General features: G+C 22.5%; 1 protein-coding gene across 3 annotated transcripts; it reads right to left on the bottom strand.

The window, feature by feature from the left end:
- Positions 1-1,873: 1,873 nt before the first annotated feature.
- Positions 1,874-21,166, bottom strand: LOC122509296 (regulatory-associated protein of mTOR). Of its 3 annotated transcripts, none has more exons than XM_043623247.1 (23): positions 20,765-21,166; positions 20,543-20,645; positions 17,954-18,195; positions 17,736-17,882; positions 17,416-17,600; positions 17,280-17,339; positions 17,083-17,183; positions 16,878-17,011; positions 14,245-14,628; positions 13,957-14,031; positions 13,620-13,877; positions 11,255-11,398; positions 10,906-11,161; positions 10,488-10,529; positions 9,953-10,098; positions 8,447-8,547; positions 8,256-8,355; positions 7,911-8,071; positions 7,573-7,743; positions 7,047-7,303; positions 6,279-6,440; positions 4,095-4,377; positions 1,874-3,974 (listed from the first exon to the last, which is right to left on the bottom strand). In XM_043623247.1, exons 1-23 carry the CDS (start codon positions 20,921-20,923, stop codon positions 3,776-3,778), a joined length of 3,870 nt encoding a protein of 1,289 aa, XP_043479182.1. In that variant the 5' UTR covers positions 20,924-21,166; the 3' UTR covers positions 1,874-3,775. The 3 variants fall into 3 exon arrangements, with proteins under 3 accessions (XP_043479182.1, XP_043479181.1, XP_043479183.1); XM_043623246.1 differs by having other exon boundaries at positions 6,279-6,443; positions 20,765-21,165; XM_043623248.1 differs by lacking the exon at positions 10,488-10,529 and having other exon boundaries at positions 6,279-6,443; positions 20,765-21,163.
- Between the last annotated feature and the right edge of the window lie 471 nt (positions 21,167-21,637).

The following is a 21,637-nucleotide window of genomic DNA, read 5'->3' on the forward strand; positions in this document are numbered from 1 at the left end:
TTAGTTTTTGTTCTGGTTTTATTTATTTCTTTTTTATTTTAATTTGCTTTTCTAATCAGGGTTGCCAGAAAAATTTGATTTTATTTTTTTTACTGATTTCAAGATAGAAATTTTAATTGTAAAATTATTCGAAAACATCAACAGTTCCTTTAGATAAATATTGAATCATCATTATTATTATTCTTTCATAGAAATTAGGATTTAAAAAAAACTCCAAATTTCAAATACTTTGTTATTCAATAATATATAAGAATTACTATTGACTTTTTCAAAATTATTTCCAAGATTTTAATTCAATTATTTACTAGAATTTTCGACTAAAATTCTTCTCTTATTCAATTATTTTTAATGTTTTTAATAATTTTTTAAAAAGTTACTTAGGAATTCAATTATTTATTTCAAGAAAAAAAAGTTCACATAAATAAAAATTTTTCTATTTTAAAAGATAACATTTTAAAACAATTTTTATATTAATCGTTTTTTGGAATTTTTGAAACTTTTTGTAATTTTGAATTAGAAATATGTAATTAAATTTTTGCACAGAATTTTATTAAAATGTTAGAAAATAATTATTTATGAAGAATTTTTTGGACATTTTGTAAAAATTAATCAATTCTTTTATAAGGAATTCAATTAAAGTTGTATTGAAAATAATTAAATTATTTCGAGAAATTTTAGTAAAATTGAATTGAAAATAATTGAATTCCTTCTAAAAAATTTGTTATTTTTGCAAATTATTAAATTATTACGAAGAAATTTATTATTACTGTAAATTTTTGAATTTATGCAAAGAAATTTATTAATTATGACAATTAATGAATTTTGCGAAGAATTTTATTCAAATTTTTGAAAATAATTGAATTCTTTAGAAGAATTTTATTATTTATGTAAATAATTGAATTTTTTGAGGAGTTTTAGTAAAATTGAATTCCTACGAAGAATTTTATTAAAACTTTTGAAAATAATTGAATTTCTACGAAAAATAATGTTGAAAACTATAATTATAATAAATAATTGAATTATTTGCAAATTTATTTTATTTTTTTTAAATTATTGAATTTTTGCGAAGAAATTTATTAAAAGTTTTAAAAATAATCGAATTCCTCAGTAGAATTTTATTATTTATAAAAATTATTGAATTATGCGAATAATTTTATTGATATTTTTGAAAATAATTGAATTCCTGCTAAAAAATTTATTATTAATGAAAATTATTGAATTTTTTTTTTCGAAAAGTTTTATTTTTAATTTTTGAAAATAATAATTAAACAGTTAATAAATGAATTTTTTAAAATTTTTAATCTAAAATTATTCAAAAATTCAAGTTGATATTTGAAAATAAAAATTTTTGAATTTTTTAGTAAAATTAATCTCAAATTTATACATTATTTATTTTTCGCTAGTTTTTCAAGAATTAAATTATTTAAAATAAATTCAATTGCAAATCTGTAAAGTTCCATATTATTGTTAAAAATTGAAAGAAATTTAAAATTAAATTAAATCTTTACAATATTTTTAAAGGCTGCTGGACAACAGAATTTATAATTTTCTTATGAATTTTAGAAATTGGATATTTTTCTAGTATTTTTGATAAAATTCTCTGACTTTTCCCTGATTTCCCTGACCTGTGTCAGCTCTGTTTATTTTAATTTGCTTCTGCTCTAATTTGCTTTCATTTTAGTTTGCTTTCGTTTTAGTTTACTCTCGTCAAAGTTTACTCTCTCTTAAGTTTATTTTCGTTCTTGTTTACCCTCGACTCAGTTTACTCTCTTTTTAGTTAATAATCGTCGAATTATCATAATCGTAATATCTCCCTATTTATCGAATATATTTTCCTTACTTGAATTTCTATCAAAATTTTCATACAACTATGTAACATGATTGTACTTATTTTTTATTATTTTTTTTTTAGGCAACTATGTACAAAGGCGGTACAGTGTGACGTGGAATATCGTGTCCCTCTACAGATATCCCTTACGGATTGTGTACTTTGAATTTTTAATGAATAATTAACGCTTATTGTTTAAATTGAAATAACACTTTATATAAAAAAAAGTGTTTTCTGTACATTCTACACAATAACATCCTATGGAATTCTACATTTTCAAAAATTCATAGTTTTCTACTTGATATTTTGCCGAAAAAAATACATATTATGCAACTTCGTCACTTTTTTTTATTAATCTATAAATAATCCCTGTATAACTATCTACAATAAATGTTTGTTTATACATATTATATGTATGCGAGTATGAAACATCCTAAGCTTAAGCAAACTCTAAATTCTAATGTCAATTTTTTATTTTAATTCTAAATATCTATTGGCGTGCTTCCAGCTATATATTTATATAGATTTTTTTTTATACATATATTTGCAAAAGAATAATTATAGAAAAGTTACAAAACTATGTATTCGATATATAATTTAAATCATTAATTATCACAGAACTTGTAACTGTCTCAGAAAAATAATTTTGCCGAAAGCATTCCAATTACGAATCCTCTTTTCTTTTTATTTTTTATACAATTAAGAAAGGATAATTCCTTAGTCAAGTTAAAAGCGCTTCAAAAAATTTTTTTTTCTTCACAAAAATAAGTCAAATTATAGTGCGGTCGTTAAATATTTTCTCGAAAAAGAAATGATTTTTTAAATCATTTGAAATTTATCAAGTCAGTAAAATATAAAAATTCTCTTTTTTAAATGCTAAACATTTTGTATCTCTTTCTTTTTGTTTATTGAAATAAACAAATTTATTTGAAATATTGAAGCATTATGAATGTTGAAAGCGCTTTTACTGTGAATTTTTTTTTTCACTTGATTCGTATATCACAAGACGAATTATTTTTTTTCAATTGGTTACTAATCTCATGAGAATCATCAACAATTTACAAGAATTAACACATTGATCATTGGATCAAGGCGCACCATGATGATTATCATATAGAAAATTAACCAATTTAATATTTATGACGCATTTGTTTGCAGTTATTTACACTTTTCGATTATATAATTTACATACGTACACAAACAATGAATAACGTTTCACAAATACGCATTGAACACGCACATATTCTTTTTTTGTCAAATTGTTTTTTTTACACAGTAATAATAATTATTATTCGATAATGCAGTGCATGTAAAATATCACATCGACCTAAAAAAAGATCGTTCTTTTGTTTTTTTTTTATTTTTGATTGACGCGATTTATAAAAGCGCAAAGCTTTGTGCAATAACAAATTTTTCTCTTCACAGGCACAACTCAATAAACCGTATATAGTTTTTCACAACTATACTCAATACTATAATAACGGAATTATATTTTATTAATATATAGAAAATAATTCCAAAATTTAATTTTTGCACAATTCAATTAAAATTGAATTTAAATACTTTGAACAGTATTATAAACAACCAGGAAAACATTTATTTTCAATGAAAATCCTTCAAGCTTTCTTTAAAGTAAAAACAAATTCTTAATTTTTTAAGAATTTCCTAATTAATTAAAAAATACGAATATTATACTGATATTTTGTTTTTCGAGATTCTAGTCAAGGATTTTTACAAAAAAATCGAAATAAATCTTTTAATCCAAAGAAAAGAAAATTCTTTAAAAAGAATTCTATGGAAAAAAAAGAATTTAATTTGTTTTTTGTAATAATCAATTTTTTTTTCCTTTCATCGAAATCCTAATGACAACAGTTGAGTCGATACCTGTGAAGATAAACGGTTGTATTAGCAAATTGCGTAATTCTATATAATTTCTATTTCCGATAGTCATCTTCGTGGTTCGGAGGCGTACACGGTTATCGAATTGTTATCAGCGCAACCCGTAGCGAGAATAACGCGATGTGGATGGAATTTTAAACAATTGACGGAAACAATTCGTGTACCCATAAAGCCCTCGTGGAACTTGATTGAATTTAAATGCTGACCAGATAAGTTGTAAATATTAATGCATTGATTTGCTGCGCCACTAAAAAGGCATTTATATAAAATTTTAGTATTCTCTCGTTTTCACGAATTTAAATATGTAATAATAATAATAAAAAAAATAATAATAGTACAAAATATAAGGGAAATTTTGTTCACTTACTTGGCGAAAATGTCAGCGGCATCGTGAACAGCAAAAGTTGTAATATTTTGTGCAACTGGAATTGTCTTAATTGATGAATTTTTTCTGAGATCGAAAAATCTCACATCGCCTGACGAAGATGCTGTGACAAGTGATTGAGGAGGACCTTTACTTTTTCTGAAAAATGTCCCTAGCACCCAGGAATTATGCTCTCTCCAGGTCATGACTCTGGCTTCTGAACTCGGCAGTCGACGATCGAAGAGTCTTACGGAACCGTCACCGCAACCAATGGCCATCATTGCTCCTTTAAAAAAAAAAAAAATTCGAAAAAATTAATATACGAATACTTATAATTTATAATAATAAAATTACTGTTCAATCTATATTAATAATCGTTGTTTAATAAAATCCTTCAAAGCAATTCAATTATATTTATAAATAGTATAATTCTTTGCAAAAATTCAATTATTTTTAACACAATTTTAATAAAATTTCATGAAAGAATTTAATTTTTAAAAAAAATTTTATACATCCTTTGAAACAATTCAATTTTATTTATAAATTGTAGAATTCTTTGCAAAAATTCAATTAATTTTAAATCAATTTTTTAATAAAATTCCATGAAAGAATTAAATTTAAAAAAAAAATTTAATAATATTTTTCGAAAAAATTCAATTATTTTCAAAATTTTTAATAAATCCTTGGAAACAATTCAAATATATTTATAAATCGTAAAATTCTTTGCAAAATTCAATTATTTTTAACACAATTTTAATAAAATTTCATGAAAGAATTTAATTTTTAAAAAAAATTTTATACATCCTTTGAAACAATTCAATTTTATTTATAAATTGTAGAATTCTTTGCAAAAATTCAATTAATTTTAAATCAATTTTTTAATAAAATTCCATGAAAGAATTAAATTTAAAAAAAAAATTTAATAATATTTTTCGAAAAAATTCAATTATTTTCAAAATTTTTAATAAATCCTTGGAAACAATTCAAATATATTTATAAATCGTAAAATTCTTTGCAAAATTCAATTATTTTTAATACAACTTTTTAATAAAATTTCATGAAAGAATTAAATAATTTAAAAAAATTTTAATAATATTTTTCGAAAAAATTCAATTATTTTCAAAATTTTTAATAAATCCTTATAAACAATTCAATTATATTTAAGGGCATTTGAACCATTATGACGTCACACTTTGTGCAAAACATGTGTTTGAAAACTGTGACGTCATCATGGTTAAAATGTCCTTAAAAATCGTAAAATTCTTTGGAAAATTCAATTATTTTCACAAAAAATTTACGAAAGAATTCAATTATTTTCTAAAATTTTAATAAAATTCAATAATTAATTGTTTAATTTCAATTGTTAACAAACACGATAATTTTAGAAACTTGAAAGAAATTGTTCATAAAATTCAATTATTTTAAAAATTTTTAATTAAATTTTTAAAAAAAAAGTCAATTATTTAAAAAAAATCCAAAAATTCTTCAAAAAGAATTTAATTAAAATTTTAAAAAATTATATTACAAAATTCTTCACGAGAATTCAATTTTTTTCCTAAATAATAAAATTCTTCGAAGGAATTCTATTATTATCAAATTTTTTGATAAAATTCTTTGCAACAATTCGATGATTTTCAATACATTAATTTTAAAATTAAAAATATTTAAAAAGAAAAATTTTTTAAAAAGTTAAGAAACAAAAAGGAAACAACAACTAACTGTAAACTGCGAACAGATTACCGGAATACAACGATTATTAATATAGATATTTGAAAATTATTAAATTCCTTCGAAAAATTTTATACTGAAAATAATTGAATTCATGGAAAGAATTTTTATCAAAATTTTTAAAAATCCTAATTAAATTCTTTTGAGCTTTTTTAAATAATGGAGTTTCTTTAATAATTTTAATTGAAAATTTTTAAAGTAATTGAATTTTAAAAAGAATTTCTTTCGACTTTTTAAAATAATCGTGTCTATTAATTAAAAATATAATTAAAAATTTGATAATTGAATTTCATAAAAATTTTATTGAAAAGAATTGAATTGCCGAGAAGAATTTTATTATTTATAAAAATAATTTAATAATTTATAATAATAAAATTACTATTTAATATTATAGTAACATTTATTTATTTATTTAAAATCTAAAAATGAGAATTTTGTATTTTATTTAATTTTTCTCACCTGTGTTGTCGGTGTCTATACACGTAACGCAAGAATCTGCACCAGTTGTGATATCCTGCTTTTTCAATTCTGTATTTGCATCCCACAGTCTAACAATTTTTACTTCGCCCGTAACAGCCAAAGTTAAAGATTGTTGTTCCCAATTAGTGATAAGACCTTTCGCTGCTAAAGAGTTTACAATTAATTCAACAAACTAAAAAGAGATTTTCTTCTCCTTCAACAAATTGAATCGATTTGTAAGACAAAAATCTAGTAATAAATAAATAAATTAAAATTATAATACTTTATACTTCTTTTTAAACGTTACTTCTGTTTTTTATTATCAAACGAAAAATAATTACTTACCGTAGTTAAAACAATATTTTGATAAAAATTATGACAAACACTTTTTATAGTTAATAATAATTTTTTAAAATAATTTTTTAAATTCCAACTCATTAAGAAAAATAAGATAAAAAATCACTTTCAAGAGGAAAGAAAAGGGAAAATAATTTTTTCTCCCCTGCAATAAAGTCGGCCGGAAAAAAATGGAATTAAAATCAGAAAAAAATAAAATCTGAAATTATTTATCATCTAAATTCGATTTCGAAATACTTAATTAAATTTGACGAAAATAAAAATAAAAATAAAATAAGCATATAAAAATAAATAAAATGATTAAGAATAAATAAAATAATTAAAAATAAATAAAATAAAGTTGAATGAAAGTAAGATTTAAATTGAACAAAATAAACAGAAAAAGGAATTGTACATAAATTTTTCCGTTACCTGGAGGTCCTTTGTTGGCCAATTGTGCATCTGCCAATCCATGCCATGCAGTCAAAAGAGTTGGCTCTCGTCCCAGCATATTGTAGGTAAAATAATTCTTCCACATTCTAATCGTACCGTCATCCGAACCCGCCATCAATAAAGCAATGTCGTGTGAATTTATAAATTCCAACGCTGTTACACGTGATGTTTTGCTTCCCTTACTTGGTGGCATCGGATGATACATGTATTTCGATCCCGTATTCCAATCCCAAACTCTGTTAACAATAATTTATGGAAATTTAAAATCAAAGTTTCCATACAATCAATGTTTTGCAGCTTTTATTTCAAGACAGAAAAATATTACTCAAGTTAATAATAAAAATAATTTTAAAAAAGAAATTTACATCTTTTATTTAATAAAGAATATTAATAAGAAATATTAAAGAATATTACTTAAGATGATAATAGTAACAAAAATAATAATTAAAAAAAATTATTTACATCTCTTTTCAATAATAATAATAATGATAAAAATAATACGAACCCGACATAATCTTTGCATGCGACTGCCAGATGTGAATCAAAGGGATGAAAAACTAGAAGATCAGGTGGTTGAGGACTTCGTACGTGAAATACTTGTGACTCAAGTCTTCCGTGTGCTATTTTGGAAAATTCCTCCTTTGCATCATTCCGTTGTTTGCGATTTCGTAAATACCTGTAAAATAATTCAATTACTTTTATCATCTTTGTTCTCTTACTTATTTTATTTATTATTATATAAAATATTATAAAACATATATTATATATTCATTATAAAAATAATAAAGTTTTCAAAAATAAAGTTTATAATTTTATATCAACAAATTTAATAGCAAAACATACCGCCATTCTCGTTCTTGATGCGCTTTGCTTTCAACATCATACAGAGGATCAGTTTCACTTTCCAAATTGACAGGTTGAGCAAAGTGGGCGCAACTCCATTCCAAAAATTGAGAAGTTATCAATGGATTTTTTATCGGTGGTTCTTCGGTTTCTTCCGAAATCTAAAATTATCAAAAAGGATTAATTTTTAAATTCCAAAAGTCAACAAAACTCTAGAAGAGAAGTTAAATGAAACTTAATTTTAATTATTTTTCTCTTTTTTGTAAAAACAAAATTTTGTATTATTAAAATGTAATTGTATCTATTAAGAGGATTAAAATTTATAAACAAAAGAAATTATATTACCGTATTGGGCACTGGTTTTCTAGGTCGATTTGCATGAGGCGGAATACGTGATCGAGTGAGATCAGAATTAACATTTGGAGGTGATTCGCCTTTGCTGTTGCTAAATGAAGAAAGTTATAAAAATATAATTGTCAAAAAAATATTTAACGTCGATTAAATATTTAATTATTACTCTTATCAGTTTTAGCTACCTGAAATAATTTGTTCTATTCGACGGCGATGGAGGAAGAGATAATGAAGACGATATCTTAGCAGCTTCCATCATTTCTTTCGCATTCGATGATTCTTTCACCTAAAATTTTCCCAATTATATAAATTATAAATAACAAAAAAAAAAAAATACCTAAAAAGAATTTAATTAATTTATTTATCGATAAACTGAATTCATTTACAGACTTCGCACTAGATAATTAATTTTAAAAAAGTAGTAAAAAGTAGCTTTCAAACTAAAAAAGTAGTAAAAAAGTAGCTATCGAAAAATTAAACTTAACGACCAAAAAAACTCGATTTAGACACTTTTCAAAACTGACAAGAATTCCATTCAATATTTTATTTTCTTGACTTTTTCCTAATTTTCATTAAAAATATTTACTTCTTTCTTATCCTGCTAATAACTTGAATTTTTGCAATGAATTTTATTATTCATGAAGAAATTCAAATATTTATAAAAATAATTTAATTCTTGCGAAGAAAAAAATGGATTTTGCAATGGATTTTATTATTCATGAATAAATTCAAATATTTATAAAAATAATTTAATTCTTGCGAAGAATTTTATAAAAATTTTTAAATAATTGATTTCTTTTGACTAATTTTATGCAAATTCTAATTTAAATAATTGAATTCTTGGGAAATTTTTATTATTCATGAAAAAATTGAATTCTTGCGAAGATTTTTATAACAAATTTTTCAAATAATTGAATTCTCTTTGGAAATTTTATGAAAATAGTAGATATTGAAAATCATTGAATTGCGGAAAGTTTTTAAAAATAATTAAATTTTACAAAGAATTCTATTAAAATTATTGATAATAAATGAATGTCTGTGTGGCATTTTATTAAATTTTTGTTGAAAATAATTGAATTCCTAAAAAGCGTTTTATTAGAATGCCTAAAAATAATTAAATTTTCGGGAATAATTTTGTTATTTATCAACATAATTGAATTCTTTCGAAGAATTATTTATGTAAATAATTGAATTCTTGGAAAGAATTTTATTAAAATGTAAGAGAATAATTGAATTATTTCAAAAATAGTTAATTAAAATTGTATTTAAAATAATTGATTGCTTTCGAACAATTATATTAAAATATTTGAAAATAATTGAATTTCTGTGAAAAATTTTAATTTTTTTGTAAATAATTGAATTCTGACAAAGAATTAAAAAAAACATTTTCTCAAATAATTGATTTTTTGAGGAATTAAAATTTAATTTTTAAAAATAATTACATTTTTTTAGCAATTCCTGTAAAATTGTATTAAAAATAATTGAAATACTGGGATAAATTTTATTATTTACGAAAATAATTAAATTCCAGAGAAGAATTTTATTATTTATGAAAATAATTGAATTATTGCGAAAATTTTTATTAAAATGTTTAAAAAGAATTGAATTCCTGTGAATAATTTTGTTATTTTTGAAAATAATTGAATTCTTCATAAGAATTTTATAAACATTGTTTTAAATAATTAATCTACCTGAGCACGAATATGATTCGTGACTTTTTGTGACATGGCAGCGACAGCTGGATGAGGATCATTGTCAAGACCACACAAACCGTGCCACAATTTCATATATACACCACCGTACGCCAAACTTGGTAAACTTCCCAACGAACTATGACCTAAAACAAAAAGAATTTAATGAAAAGTAAATATTTAATAAAATTAACTACGACCAATTAAAAAAAAGAAATGTTCGTGCGCAATTAGATATTTACTTTAAAGTCCAACAGGAACAGAAAAATTACAATTTTGACAAATATAGTCTTTTCTAGAGAAAAGAATGATTGACCTTAATAATTTCCAGAGTATTAAGAAAAATTACAGAAATTACAGAAATTAAAAATATCGAAGAAAATTGTTTAATATTTAAAAATACTAAATAAGCAAAATTTTTTATACATACTTTCAAAAGAAATTTTAAATAATCGAATGAATATTATTCTTTATTCTAAAATAGAAATTAAAAAAGCAATTAACAACATGCATTTAATTGAAAATTACACATTACCGATTGATTCGCAAGGTTTCCTCACGAACTCCCAATTATTTCCTATCATGCAAGATGAAACAAGAGAATCATTTTTTCACTTTAGAAAGTGATTAAACTCTTTTTTTTCAGAAAATTAAGAAAATGCTTCTTTAAGGAAAAAATAGGAATTTGCACTTTTTGACTAACAATTAACTAATTCAATTTGCATATTTCTTTTATTTATAAATTTAGAGCTTTCAGTTTATTTTAATTAGGATCAAAGTTACGATTAGATTTAGATTTAATTTTATTTTAATCAAGATCAAAGTTGATAATAGATTTAGATTTAAGTTTCATAAATTAGAAAATTAGTTTTAGATAATTTTTCAACAATGTTTAAAGAAAGATGTTTGAAAAATAAACTTGTTCAATTTTGAAAAATTAGGAAATTCCTTACCCAGACTGCTAATTGATGATACAGAAGAGACACGTTTAATTCGATCCTGATTAAAACCATCGGGCGTATCAATAGACGCGCTATTAGGAGTAAATACACTTTTTAATCTGTCTTTTGAATTAATTCTCCTCATTCCACTGATTGGAGAGAATGTCTCAACAACGAGATCTTTTCCTCTATTGTCTTCGGCGATGGCAAGCGTGACAAATAAATTTTCAAAATGCAATACCATCCATTGTAAAGCTACGACTAATTCCTGTAATTAAAATTATTAATTGTATTAAAATTAGTAATTAGTAAGTATTAAGTAAAATTAATTAATCAATAAATTAAGGAAATTACTTCGTACCTTTCTGACTAGAGGAGACATGTCATACGTTACTGTATTAATTAGCGTCATTGCAATTATTTGGTCAATATTATTCGCATGTTCACTTCTCTTTGTTACACTGTTAATAAATGTTCCTAATGCGTAAACACTAGCTGCGCGAACCTGCAAAATTACAACAATGAAAACATTTTAACATTATTATCAATTCACTTATTAGTTTATTAAAAAAAACTAGCAAATGTAACGCGCGCTAAAGCGCGAAACGTGATACTCAATTTATTGTTATTATGTAAATAACAAAATTTTTTATTTTCTTGAATTTTTGAATCATTTTAGATTCAAACTTTAAAGAAATTCAAATATTAACTAAATTACTAATAAATAATTATTCTTGTTTATTAATTTCAAGAATTTTGATAAAATTCTTAGCAAGAATTCAATTATTTTCATAAATAATAACATTCTTCAGAAGAATTCAATTATTTTTATAAATAGAAACTTTTTTTTGCAAAAATTCAATTATTTTTAAACAAAGTTCTGATAAAATTTCACAAACGAATACAATTATTTTCTAAAGTTTTAATAAATCCTTGGAAACAATTCAATTATTTTTTTAAATAGTAAAATCTTTGCAAAAATTCCATTATTTTCAAAAAAATTTCACAAAAGAATTCAATTTTTTTCTTAATTTGTTTTAAAATCTTTGCAAAAAGTCAATTATTTTCAAGAAATGTTCACGAAAGACTTCAATTATATTCTTAATTCGTTATAAAATATTTTAAAAGAATTCAATTATTTTCTTAATTTTAATAAATCCTTCAAAACAATTCAATTTTATTTATAAATAGTAAAATTCTTTGCAAAAATTCAATTATTTGTAATACAATTTTAATAACATTTCGTGAAAGAATTCAAATTTTAAAACAATTTTAATAATATTTTTCGAAAAAATTAAATTATTTAAAAAAATTTTAATCAATCCTTCGAAACAATTCAATTATTTTTTTAAATATTAAAATCTTTGCACAAATTCTTTTATTCTCATAAATAATACCATTCTTTGGAAGAATTAAATTATTTTCATAAATAACAAAATTTGTTGCATAATTCTATTATTTTCAACTAAATTTTAATAAAATTTCACGAAAAAATTCAATTATTTTTTAATATTTTAATAAACCCTTAGAAACAATTCAATTATTTTAAATATAATTTTAATAAAATTTCTTGAAAGAATTCAATTTTTAAAAAATTTTTAATAACATTTTTCAAAAGAAATCAATTATTTTGTATAATTTTAATATAAATTCTTCGAAAAAATTCAATTATATTTATTAATAGTAAAATTCTTTGCAAAAATTCAAATATTTTTAATACAATTTTAATAAAATTTTATGAAAGAATTCAATTTTTCAAATATTTTAAATATTTTTCGAATAAATTCAATTATTTTCTAAAATTTTCATCAATCCTTCGAAACAATTCAATTATTTTTTTTAATATTAAAAAATCTTTGCTAAAATTCAATTATTATCAGTAAAATTTCAAGAAAGAATTCAATTTTTTTTAATTAGTTATAAAAAATGTCAATAGAATTCAATTATTTTCTAAAATTTTAATAATTTCTTCGAAAAAATTCAATAATATTTATAAATAGTTAAATTCTTTACAAAAATTCAAATATTTTAAATACAATTTTAATAAAATTTTATGAAACAATTCAATTTTTAATAATATTTTTCGAATAAACTCAGTAATTTTCTAAAATTTTAATAAATTTTTTGAAATTAATTAATTATATTTTAAATAGTAAAATTCTTTGCAAAAATTCAATTATTTTAAAAAAAAATTCCACGAAAGAATTAAATTTTTTTTCTTTATTCATTAAAAAAAATTTCAAAAGAATTCAATTATTTTATAAAATTTTAATAAAATTCAATAAGTAAATGTTTAATTTCAATTATTAACAAACACGATTATTTTAAAAACTTAAATGGAATTCTTCAAAAATAATTTAATTTAATTTTTCAAGAATTTTAATAAAATTCTTCGCGAGAATTCAATTACTTTCTTAAATAATAAAATTCTTGGATGGAATTCTATTAACATGAAATTTTTTGATAAAATTCTTTGCAACAATTATTTAATTTCAATTCATTAATTTAAAAATTGAAAATATTTAAAAAGAAAAGTTATTAAAAAAGTTAAGAAACAAAACAGCAAACATCAACTAATTTTTAACTGCGAACAGATTACCAGAATACAACGATTATTAATATTAGTTGTTTAATTCTAATTTTTAAAAATTTTAATAACGTAAGCGCCTGTAATATTTACTAGTTTGTAAATAAATGACAAAAGAGAAATAAGTAAACAAAATTACCTCTGGAATTGGGTCTTGAAGTAAAGTGTAAAGCTTCTCGTGTGCAATGTCTCGAACTCCGCACCATCGAGCTTTATCGTAATTATGCCACAGCCTTCCTAGACACAAAGCTAACCACTGTCTAAGTAAAGGATTCGAATCACTTAATTGTTCCAGACAAATGGAAACTAAACTCCCTTGCAAAGCAGCTTCCTGTCCTGGCATATAATTATTCACAATGCAAGTGAGTACAAAAGCAGCTAACGTTCTATGTTCACTCTGTAAAATTTAAATTATGGCAAATAAAGTAAATTTAAAATTTTGTAAATTCGATTACGAAAATTGAGAAAATATTTACAGGCACAGAGGTATCTTGAAGAACAGAAAGGAAATATTTGTGACCATTGTCACGCAACAAATCTGCTTGGCATGTCTGTAAAAAGAAAATTTGAATTTATTTTAAGAAATATAAATTATATTTATATTAAATTTGTTTTAAAAAATTTAATATTAAAATATAAATTATAAATGTAAATATATGTTTAGTATTTAAATATAAATTATGAATACATTTATAATTATAAATTTAATTTCTAGCAAAGTATTGATTGATAGTTTTGCAGAAATTTCGCCTAATGAAACTTACATTGTCAACGGCAAGTATTTTTGCCCATATAAATACAAGAAGTGGTCTCAGCTCCTTGGCATTACTCTGCAATAGTTTCAGCACATATGGAAATATGCCGACACTTAAGGCGAGATTAACAGCCCAGGGGCCAAGATCAAGAAATTTCCCTAAAAGTTCTAGAGCTCTTAGTCTATGAACTTGACTTAGTAAGACTTGCAACACTATCGGTAATTGTTCAGGTGGATTACGATGTTTTGATCCAATTGTAAGCCACACTTGAAAAGCCGTCAATTGATCCTCAAAAAATGGTGAATGAACAAATGGTTTGTTCGATTCTAAAATTCCAGGAAGCTGCGATAGACACAGATCGAGTGCCAAATCCCAAGCTAGCCACATTTGATGCTGAAAAAAGTCAATTAAAAAAAGAATATGTAAACACATTTCGTACCCCATAATTAATTTTAAAAAAGTAGCTTTAAGACTGAAAAAAATAGTAAAAAAAGCAGCTATCGAAAAATTAATTTTGACGACTCAATTTTTTTCATAATTTCTACATTGAATTACATCCAGAAATAGAATAATTTTTTAAAAATAAATATTTGAATATTTTATTATTCTACAGGAATCAAAATATTTTTAACGATTTCAATGTAACGCCTTTTTAAAATTAAACTATTTTTAAAAATCACAATTCTAATTCTTCCAAAATTCAATCATTCATGGTTGGAATTTTTAAGTAAAATTATTCAAAACATTAATTATTTTATTTCAAAACAAAAAATTAAATATTATTACAGTTTTACTACAATTAAAATTTAAAAGTCTTTAAAAAATTTAATTTTTTCTAAAAATTAACACTATATCGCCTCTTTTAAATCAATTCTGAATTTCTTATTAGAAAGTTCTACGATAATTCAATTATTTAAATACAAAAATAAATAATTTATTGAATAATTAACTGTTTCTTCAAATTGAATTCTTATAAAGAACTTTATCAAATTTTTTAAAAATAATAGACTTCTTTTGAAGAATTTTAATAAAATTTTCAAGAAGAATTGCATTTTTCGAGGAATTCATTTAAAATCGTATTAAAAATAATTGAAATTAAATTAAACTAAATAAATTGAATAATTGAATTTCTGTGAAAATTTTAATATTTATGAAAATAATAGGTAGATAAAAATAAAAAAAAATAAAATTTGATAAAAACACAATTCAATTATTTCGAGGAAAATTAAAGTTCGTACGAGGAATTTAATTAAAATTGTATTAAAAATAATTGAATTCTTCTAAAGAGTTTATCACAATTTAAAAAAAAAGTGAATTCAATCATTAAATTTCGTTAAACTTTTTAAAAATTATTAAATTCCATCAAGACATTTTATTCGAATTCTACTGAAAATAATTGAATAATTGTTCTAAGAATTTTTATAACTTATGAAAATAATTGAATTTGATTAAAAACTTTTTAAATAATTGAATTCTTTTGGGAAATTTTATTGAAATAGTAGATATTGAAAATAATTGAGTTTCGACAAATTTTTGAAAATAATTAAATTTCTACGAAGAATTTTATTAAAATTTTTAGAAAATAATTTAATTGTTACGAAGAATATCATAAAAATGTTTCAAAATAATTCAATTCTTTCAAGCAATTTAATTAAATATGTTTTGAAAATAATTATTAAATTTTAATAAACAAATTATATCCAAATTTTTTTAAATAATTGAATTCTTTGCAAGAATTTCAATAAAATTTCTAAGAATAATTGCATTTTTCTAGAAATTCATTTAAAATTGTATTAAAAATAATTGAAATCCTGCGATGAGTTTTATTATTTCTGAAAATAATTTAATTTTTGCAACGAATTTAAAAAAATTTTTTTTAAATATTTGAATTGAATTCTTTTGAATATTTTAATAAAATTTCTAAGAAAATTTTTCGAAAAATTTATTTAAAATTGTATTAAAAATAATTGAAATCCTGCGATGAGTTTTATTATTTATAAAAATAATTGAATTTTTGCAACGAATTTTATTAAAATTTTTAAAAATCTTTGTAAGTTTGAGAAGAAGTTTATTATTTATGAAAATAATTGAATTCATGAGGAGAATTTTATAAAAATCTTTTTAAATAATTGATTTTTTAAAAATTTTATGAAAATTGTTTAAAATAATTGAATTCCTGTGACAATTTTATTATTTATGAAAATAATTGAATTTTTGAGGAGAATTTTATAAAAACTTTATTAAATAATTAATTTTTTTTAAATTTTATATAAAAACTGTTTTAAAGAATTGAATTTATTTGAAAATTTTATTATTTATGAAAATATATATGAATGCTTGCAAAGAATTTTACAACAAAAATTTTGAAATAATTGAATTCTTTTAGGAATTTTTTTAATAAAATAGTAGATATAAAGAATAATTGAATTTCGAAAAATTGTTGAAAATTATTAAATCGTTTGAAAGAATTTTATTAAATTTTTTTGATTTGTTTCTAAGAACTTTATTAAAAATTTTGAGAATAATATTTTTATTCCAACAATTAAAACATTTACTCAAAAAATTTTACTAAATATTTTAATCCAAACAAAATGATATCTTCATAAATATTAATCAAAAACATCAAATAAAATATTACAAACCTGAAATGTGGGCGGTAATTTCGGGCACGAAACTGGAGTACAATCGTATGAGCGCAGAATTCTTTCGGCTAATAGAAAATTCCTAAATAAGCTAGCAACTAGTAAATCTTGTCTAAATAGTTTCTGAAACAATTCTGAAAAAAGGATATTTTTTGAAAAAATTGTTTCTCTATTTAGACTATAGAGAAGAGAAAATTTAAATTACCTCGAGGTAGAGTATTCCAAGCTATTGTATCCGTAATTGCCGTGAAAATCCAATTTAATTCACCGAGCATTGTCCTTCTGTCAGATAACTGTCCAGGAATTCTAAGTTTAAAAAAAGAATTGTTAAAATTGTTAGAACTAATGAATAGTTCATGGTATAAAGAAAATAATTAAAAACGCTTCGTAACAATTACTTACTTTTCAATAAGATCGAGAGTAATTTTAGGTATTAATTTCGCGGTACTTTGTGCTATGAACCTAGAAACAAAAAACAAAAACAATTAATATTCAAAATAATTTTCAATTTTTTTATCTCAACACAAAATTTTATTACCATCTTAGGGCAATTTTTATCGGCGTTGTAAGACAAGCCGTAAAAATATCCGCGGGTAAATCGGGATTCATTGGTAAAATCTGATTTGCAGCACACGCAGCTAATTGAATGCAATTTTTATAATTAGGCGGTGTGACATTTGGCGTAACTGCGCTACGATTTTGTTGTGCAGCTTGTTTCTCCATCTTTCGAGAATAAAAATAAAAATTTTAAACTCGGTTCTATTTTGTTAAAAATTTTGAAAATTTAAATTTAATCCGTTCTCAGAGAAGAATAGTTACGGACTAAATTTAAAATTTTATGAAAATTAAGTAACGTACCTCAAATTCTTTTTCGTGTTGTTCGGCAAATTGCAAAAATGAATCAACAATTATTCCGGCATTCGAACAATCATATACATAAATACTCGGAGCACCCATCCACGTTTGTAAATCATAAACCGAGAGTGGAATGTATTGAGTGTAGGTCTGAAATGTAAATAATTTTTATAAAACTGTAAATTTACAGTACTAATTATTTTAAACTATCGTTTACCAACCCTGTTAAAAACCCAGATTTCTCCATTTGTTGTGGGTTTTGGAACTCCATGACCATTGTAATGAAAGAGAACCCTCTCTTCTTTGGCATTTCTACGTAAAGAGGTGCATAATTTTTTCACTTCCTCTATTGTTGGATCAAGACTTTGTTTATATCTCGCACGAGGCTGCCATCGTTCGTACTGCTTTTGCAAATTCGATCCAATCATTTCCAATGCCTTCTGAGGACTCATCGAAAGTGGATCTAAAGAGTAAATTTTCAATTAACTAGCAAATGTTACACACAGAACGTCGTATTAAATTTATTATTATTATTATGCAAATTAAAAAAATTCTTAATTTTAAATGTAAATTTTTGAATAATTTCAGAATCAAAATTATAAAAATTCACTTACTAAGTACATAATTAATTATTATTGTTTACATTTTTAAAAATTTTAATAAAATTCTTCTCAAGAATTGAATTATTATTTAACATTTTAATAAATCTTTGGAAACAATTCAATTATTTTTTCAAATAGTAAAATCATTGCAAAAATTCAAATTATTTCCAATAAAATTACGGGCAGGAATTCAATTTTTTTTCTTAATTCGGTATAAAATTTTTCAAAAGTATTCAATTATTTTCTATAACTTTAAAAAATCTTTCAAACAATTCAACTATTTTTTTAATAGTAAAATTCTTCGAAAGAATTCTTTGGAAGAATTCAATCATTTTCAAAACTGAATTTTAATAAAATTTGACGAAAGAATTCAATTATTTACAAGTTTTTTTTTCAAGTTTCTTCACAATAATTTAATTATTTTTTTAAATAGTTAAATCTTTGCAAAAATTCAATTATTTTTAATGTAATTTTAATAAAATTTCTTGAAAGAATTCAATTTTTTTGTGATTTTTAATAAAAATTCTCAAAAGAATTTAATTATTTTCTATAATTTTAATAAATCCTCAAAACAATTCAATTATTCTTCTAATATTAAAATTCATCGCAAAAATTCATTTATTTTCATAAATAATATCTACCATTCTTCGAAAGAATTAAATTATTTTTATAAAAAATAAAATTTTTTGCAAAAATTCAATTATTTTCAACTAAATTTCAATAAAATTTCACGAAAGAATTCAATTATTTTCTAAAATTTTAATAAATCATTCGATACAATTCAATTATTTTTTTAAATAGTAAAATCTTTGCAAAAATTCAATTATTTTAAATATAATTTTAATAAAATTTCTTGAAAGAATTCAATTTTTTGTAGTTTCTAATACATTTTTTCAAAAGAATTCAATTACTTTTCTAATATTAAAATTCTTCTCAAGAATTCAATTATTTTTATAAATAATAAAATTTTTTGCAAAAATTCAATTTTTTTCAACTAAATTGTAATAAAATTATACGAAAGAATCCAATTAGTTTCTAAAATTTTAATAAATCCTTCAAAACAATTAAATTATTTTTTTAAATAGTAAAATCTTTGCAAAAATTCAATTTTTTTAATAGAATTTCAATAAAATTTTTCAAAAGAATTCAATTATTTTTTAAATAGTAAAATCATTGCAAAAATTCAATTATTTTTGCAATAAAATTACAGGCAAAAATTCAATTTTATTTCTTAATTCGTTACAAAATTTTTCAAAAAAATTCAAATATTTTCTACAATTTGAATAAATCCTTAAAACAATTCAATTATTTTTTTATTAGTAAAATTCTTTGTTTAATTCAATTACTTTCAATTATTCAATAAACTATGTTGTTTTCAAAAAATGAACTTAATGGAATTCATCAAAAAAATTAAATTTCCTACGAAAACTCTAATAAAATTGATTAAAAGAGTTTCCAAAAATTGTAATAAAATTCAATAATTAAATGTTTAATTTCAATTATTAAGAAAATTATTTTAAACACAATTATTTTAAAAATTTGAAAGAAATTGTTCATATAAGATTCAAAATTTTCGATTAAAATTATTAAAGAAACTCCATTATTTAAAAAAAATTAATTAATAACATTAAAAGTGTATATAAATAAATAGAAAAAAGAATATTCTATTTATTTTCTTCAAAAGAAATTAAGATTTTCAAAAATTATACTAAAATTCTTTTCTAGAATTCAATTATTTTCATGAATAATAAAATTCTTCGAAGGAATTCAATGATTTTCAATACCTAGGTACCTAAATTAATTTATTTTAAGGGCATTTGAACCTTGATGACGTTACACTTTGTGCAAAGCATGTGTGACGTCGTCAAGGTTCAAATGCCCTTAAAATTGAAAATATTTAAAAAGAAAAATTATAAAAAAAGTTGGAAACAAAAAAGCAAACAATAACTAACTTCAAACTGCGAACAAATTACCGGAATACAACGATTATTATATTAATATAGATTTCCCATCTTTATAAAACTGAGATTATGAAATTATTCTTAAGAAGAAAATGAGAACTATTAATAACAAATGTTAAATACAATTAAAAGTATATATACAAAAAAAATAAGAATAAAAAACAGGGTGCGCTGAAGTAGCTTAACCTAAAAAACTTATTACATAATGATGACAATGAAAACCATGTAAATAAAGAAAAATGCTAACCGATCCAGCATTCGAGACGAGCGCAGGGTTGTGTCTTGACAATATCCGGAGGGTCGACGCCCACATTTAAACAAAGCACCAGGGCGACGCTTACAGTTTTCATCTGCAAAAGGTGTAAAAAGATGATAGCCAGGATATACAGGGTCACACTCACACACACATTTATCGATTAAAATTACATTTTCCCATTGCAATTTTTATCATTAAAATTACATCACTCACCCTTTCTTTCATTCTCCATCCTTGGGGCATGGAATTACTCCCCTCAATTGATACAGTGTGCCTCAATTTATTGAATGCCAGGGGAATTTTCCAATCATTAACCCTGGCATGCCTTGATTCATCGTCTTCGCGGCATGGCTTCGACACTACCAAAGACATTGTGCGCAAATAATTGTCTATCTCAATAATGTTTTAATAATCGCGCACTTGTCAACACTGAGATCTCATCTTGTCATTGAGATTGACTCACACTTTTCTTTTATTACAATTAAAATACCACGCGGCACAATTCCGCTTAAAAAATTTCCGGGTACTTAAAAACCAAATCAGTTTATACTGTACATTTTACTCACCGCAAGAGAAAAAAACTCAAGATAGGAATTTACTAGTGTCGTCGCACACTGTTGCGTCTATCCCACTTCTTTATCGAAAAATGCCCTTTCTTACCGGCCTATAAAGACCTTGTGACCTAACCTCAAAATTTTCTGAAGTGACAACCGACGTCCCCTAACGGGAAGGTCAAAAGTATTTCGAATTTAAAATTCTCTGGATCCTCTGGATATTTTAATCAGACAAAGAATCAAAACAGTACTTAGTCCAGTCATAATTTCGTATTTTACAAAATAATGAAAAGGATAAATTAAATATTGAATTCGAAAGTGTAAAGAGAATTTAGGTAACATAACCTAAAATTGCCAAAATTGTAATTTTTATTCAACTGCAACATTTAATTATGTTTAAATTGTTGAAAATTAAATTAAAAGCAAGCAATTATCATTCAAAAGTGAATTATTAGAAGAAAGAGGAAGAAAAGTCAATTATTTGAAGAAAAGTGAATTATTTATCTGCAAACAACTTCCAATGGGATTTATT

This window comes from Leptopilina heterotoma, unplaced genomic scaffold (genome assembly GCF_015476425.1).
Source record: "Leptopilina heterotoma isolate Lh14 unplaced genomic scaffold, ASM1547642v1 Lhet_60, whole genome shotgun sequence".
Classification (NCBI taxonomy): Eukaryota; Metazoa; Arthropoda; class Insecta; order Hymenoptera; family Figitidae; genus Leptopilina; species Leptopilina heterotoma.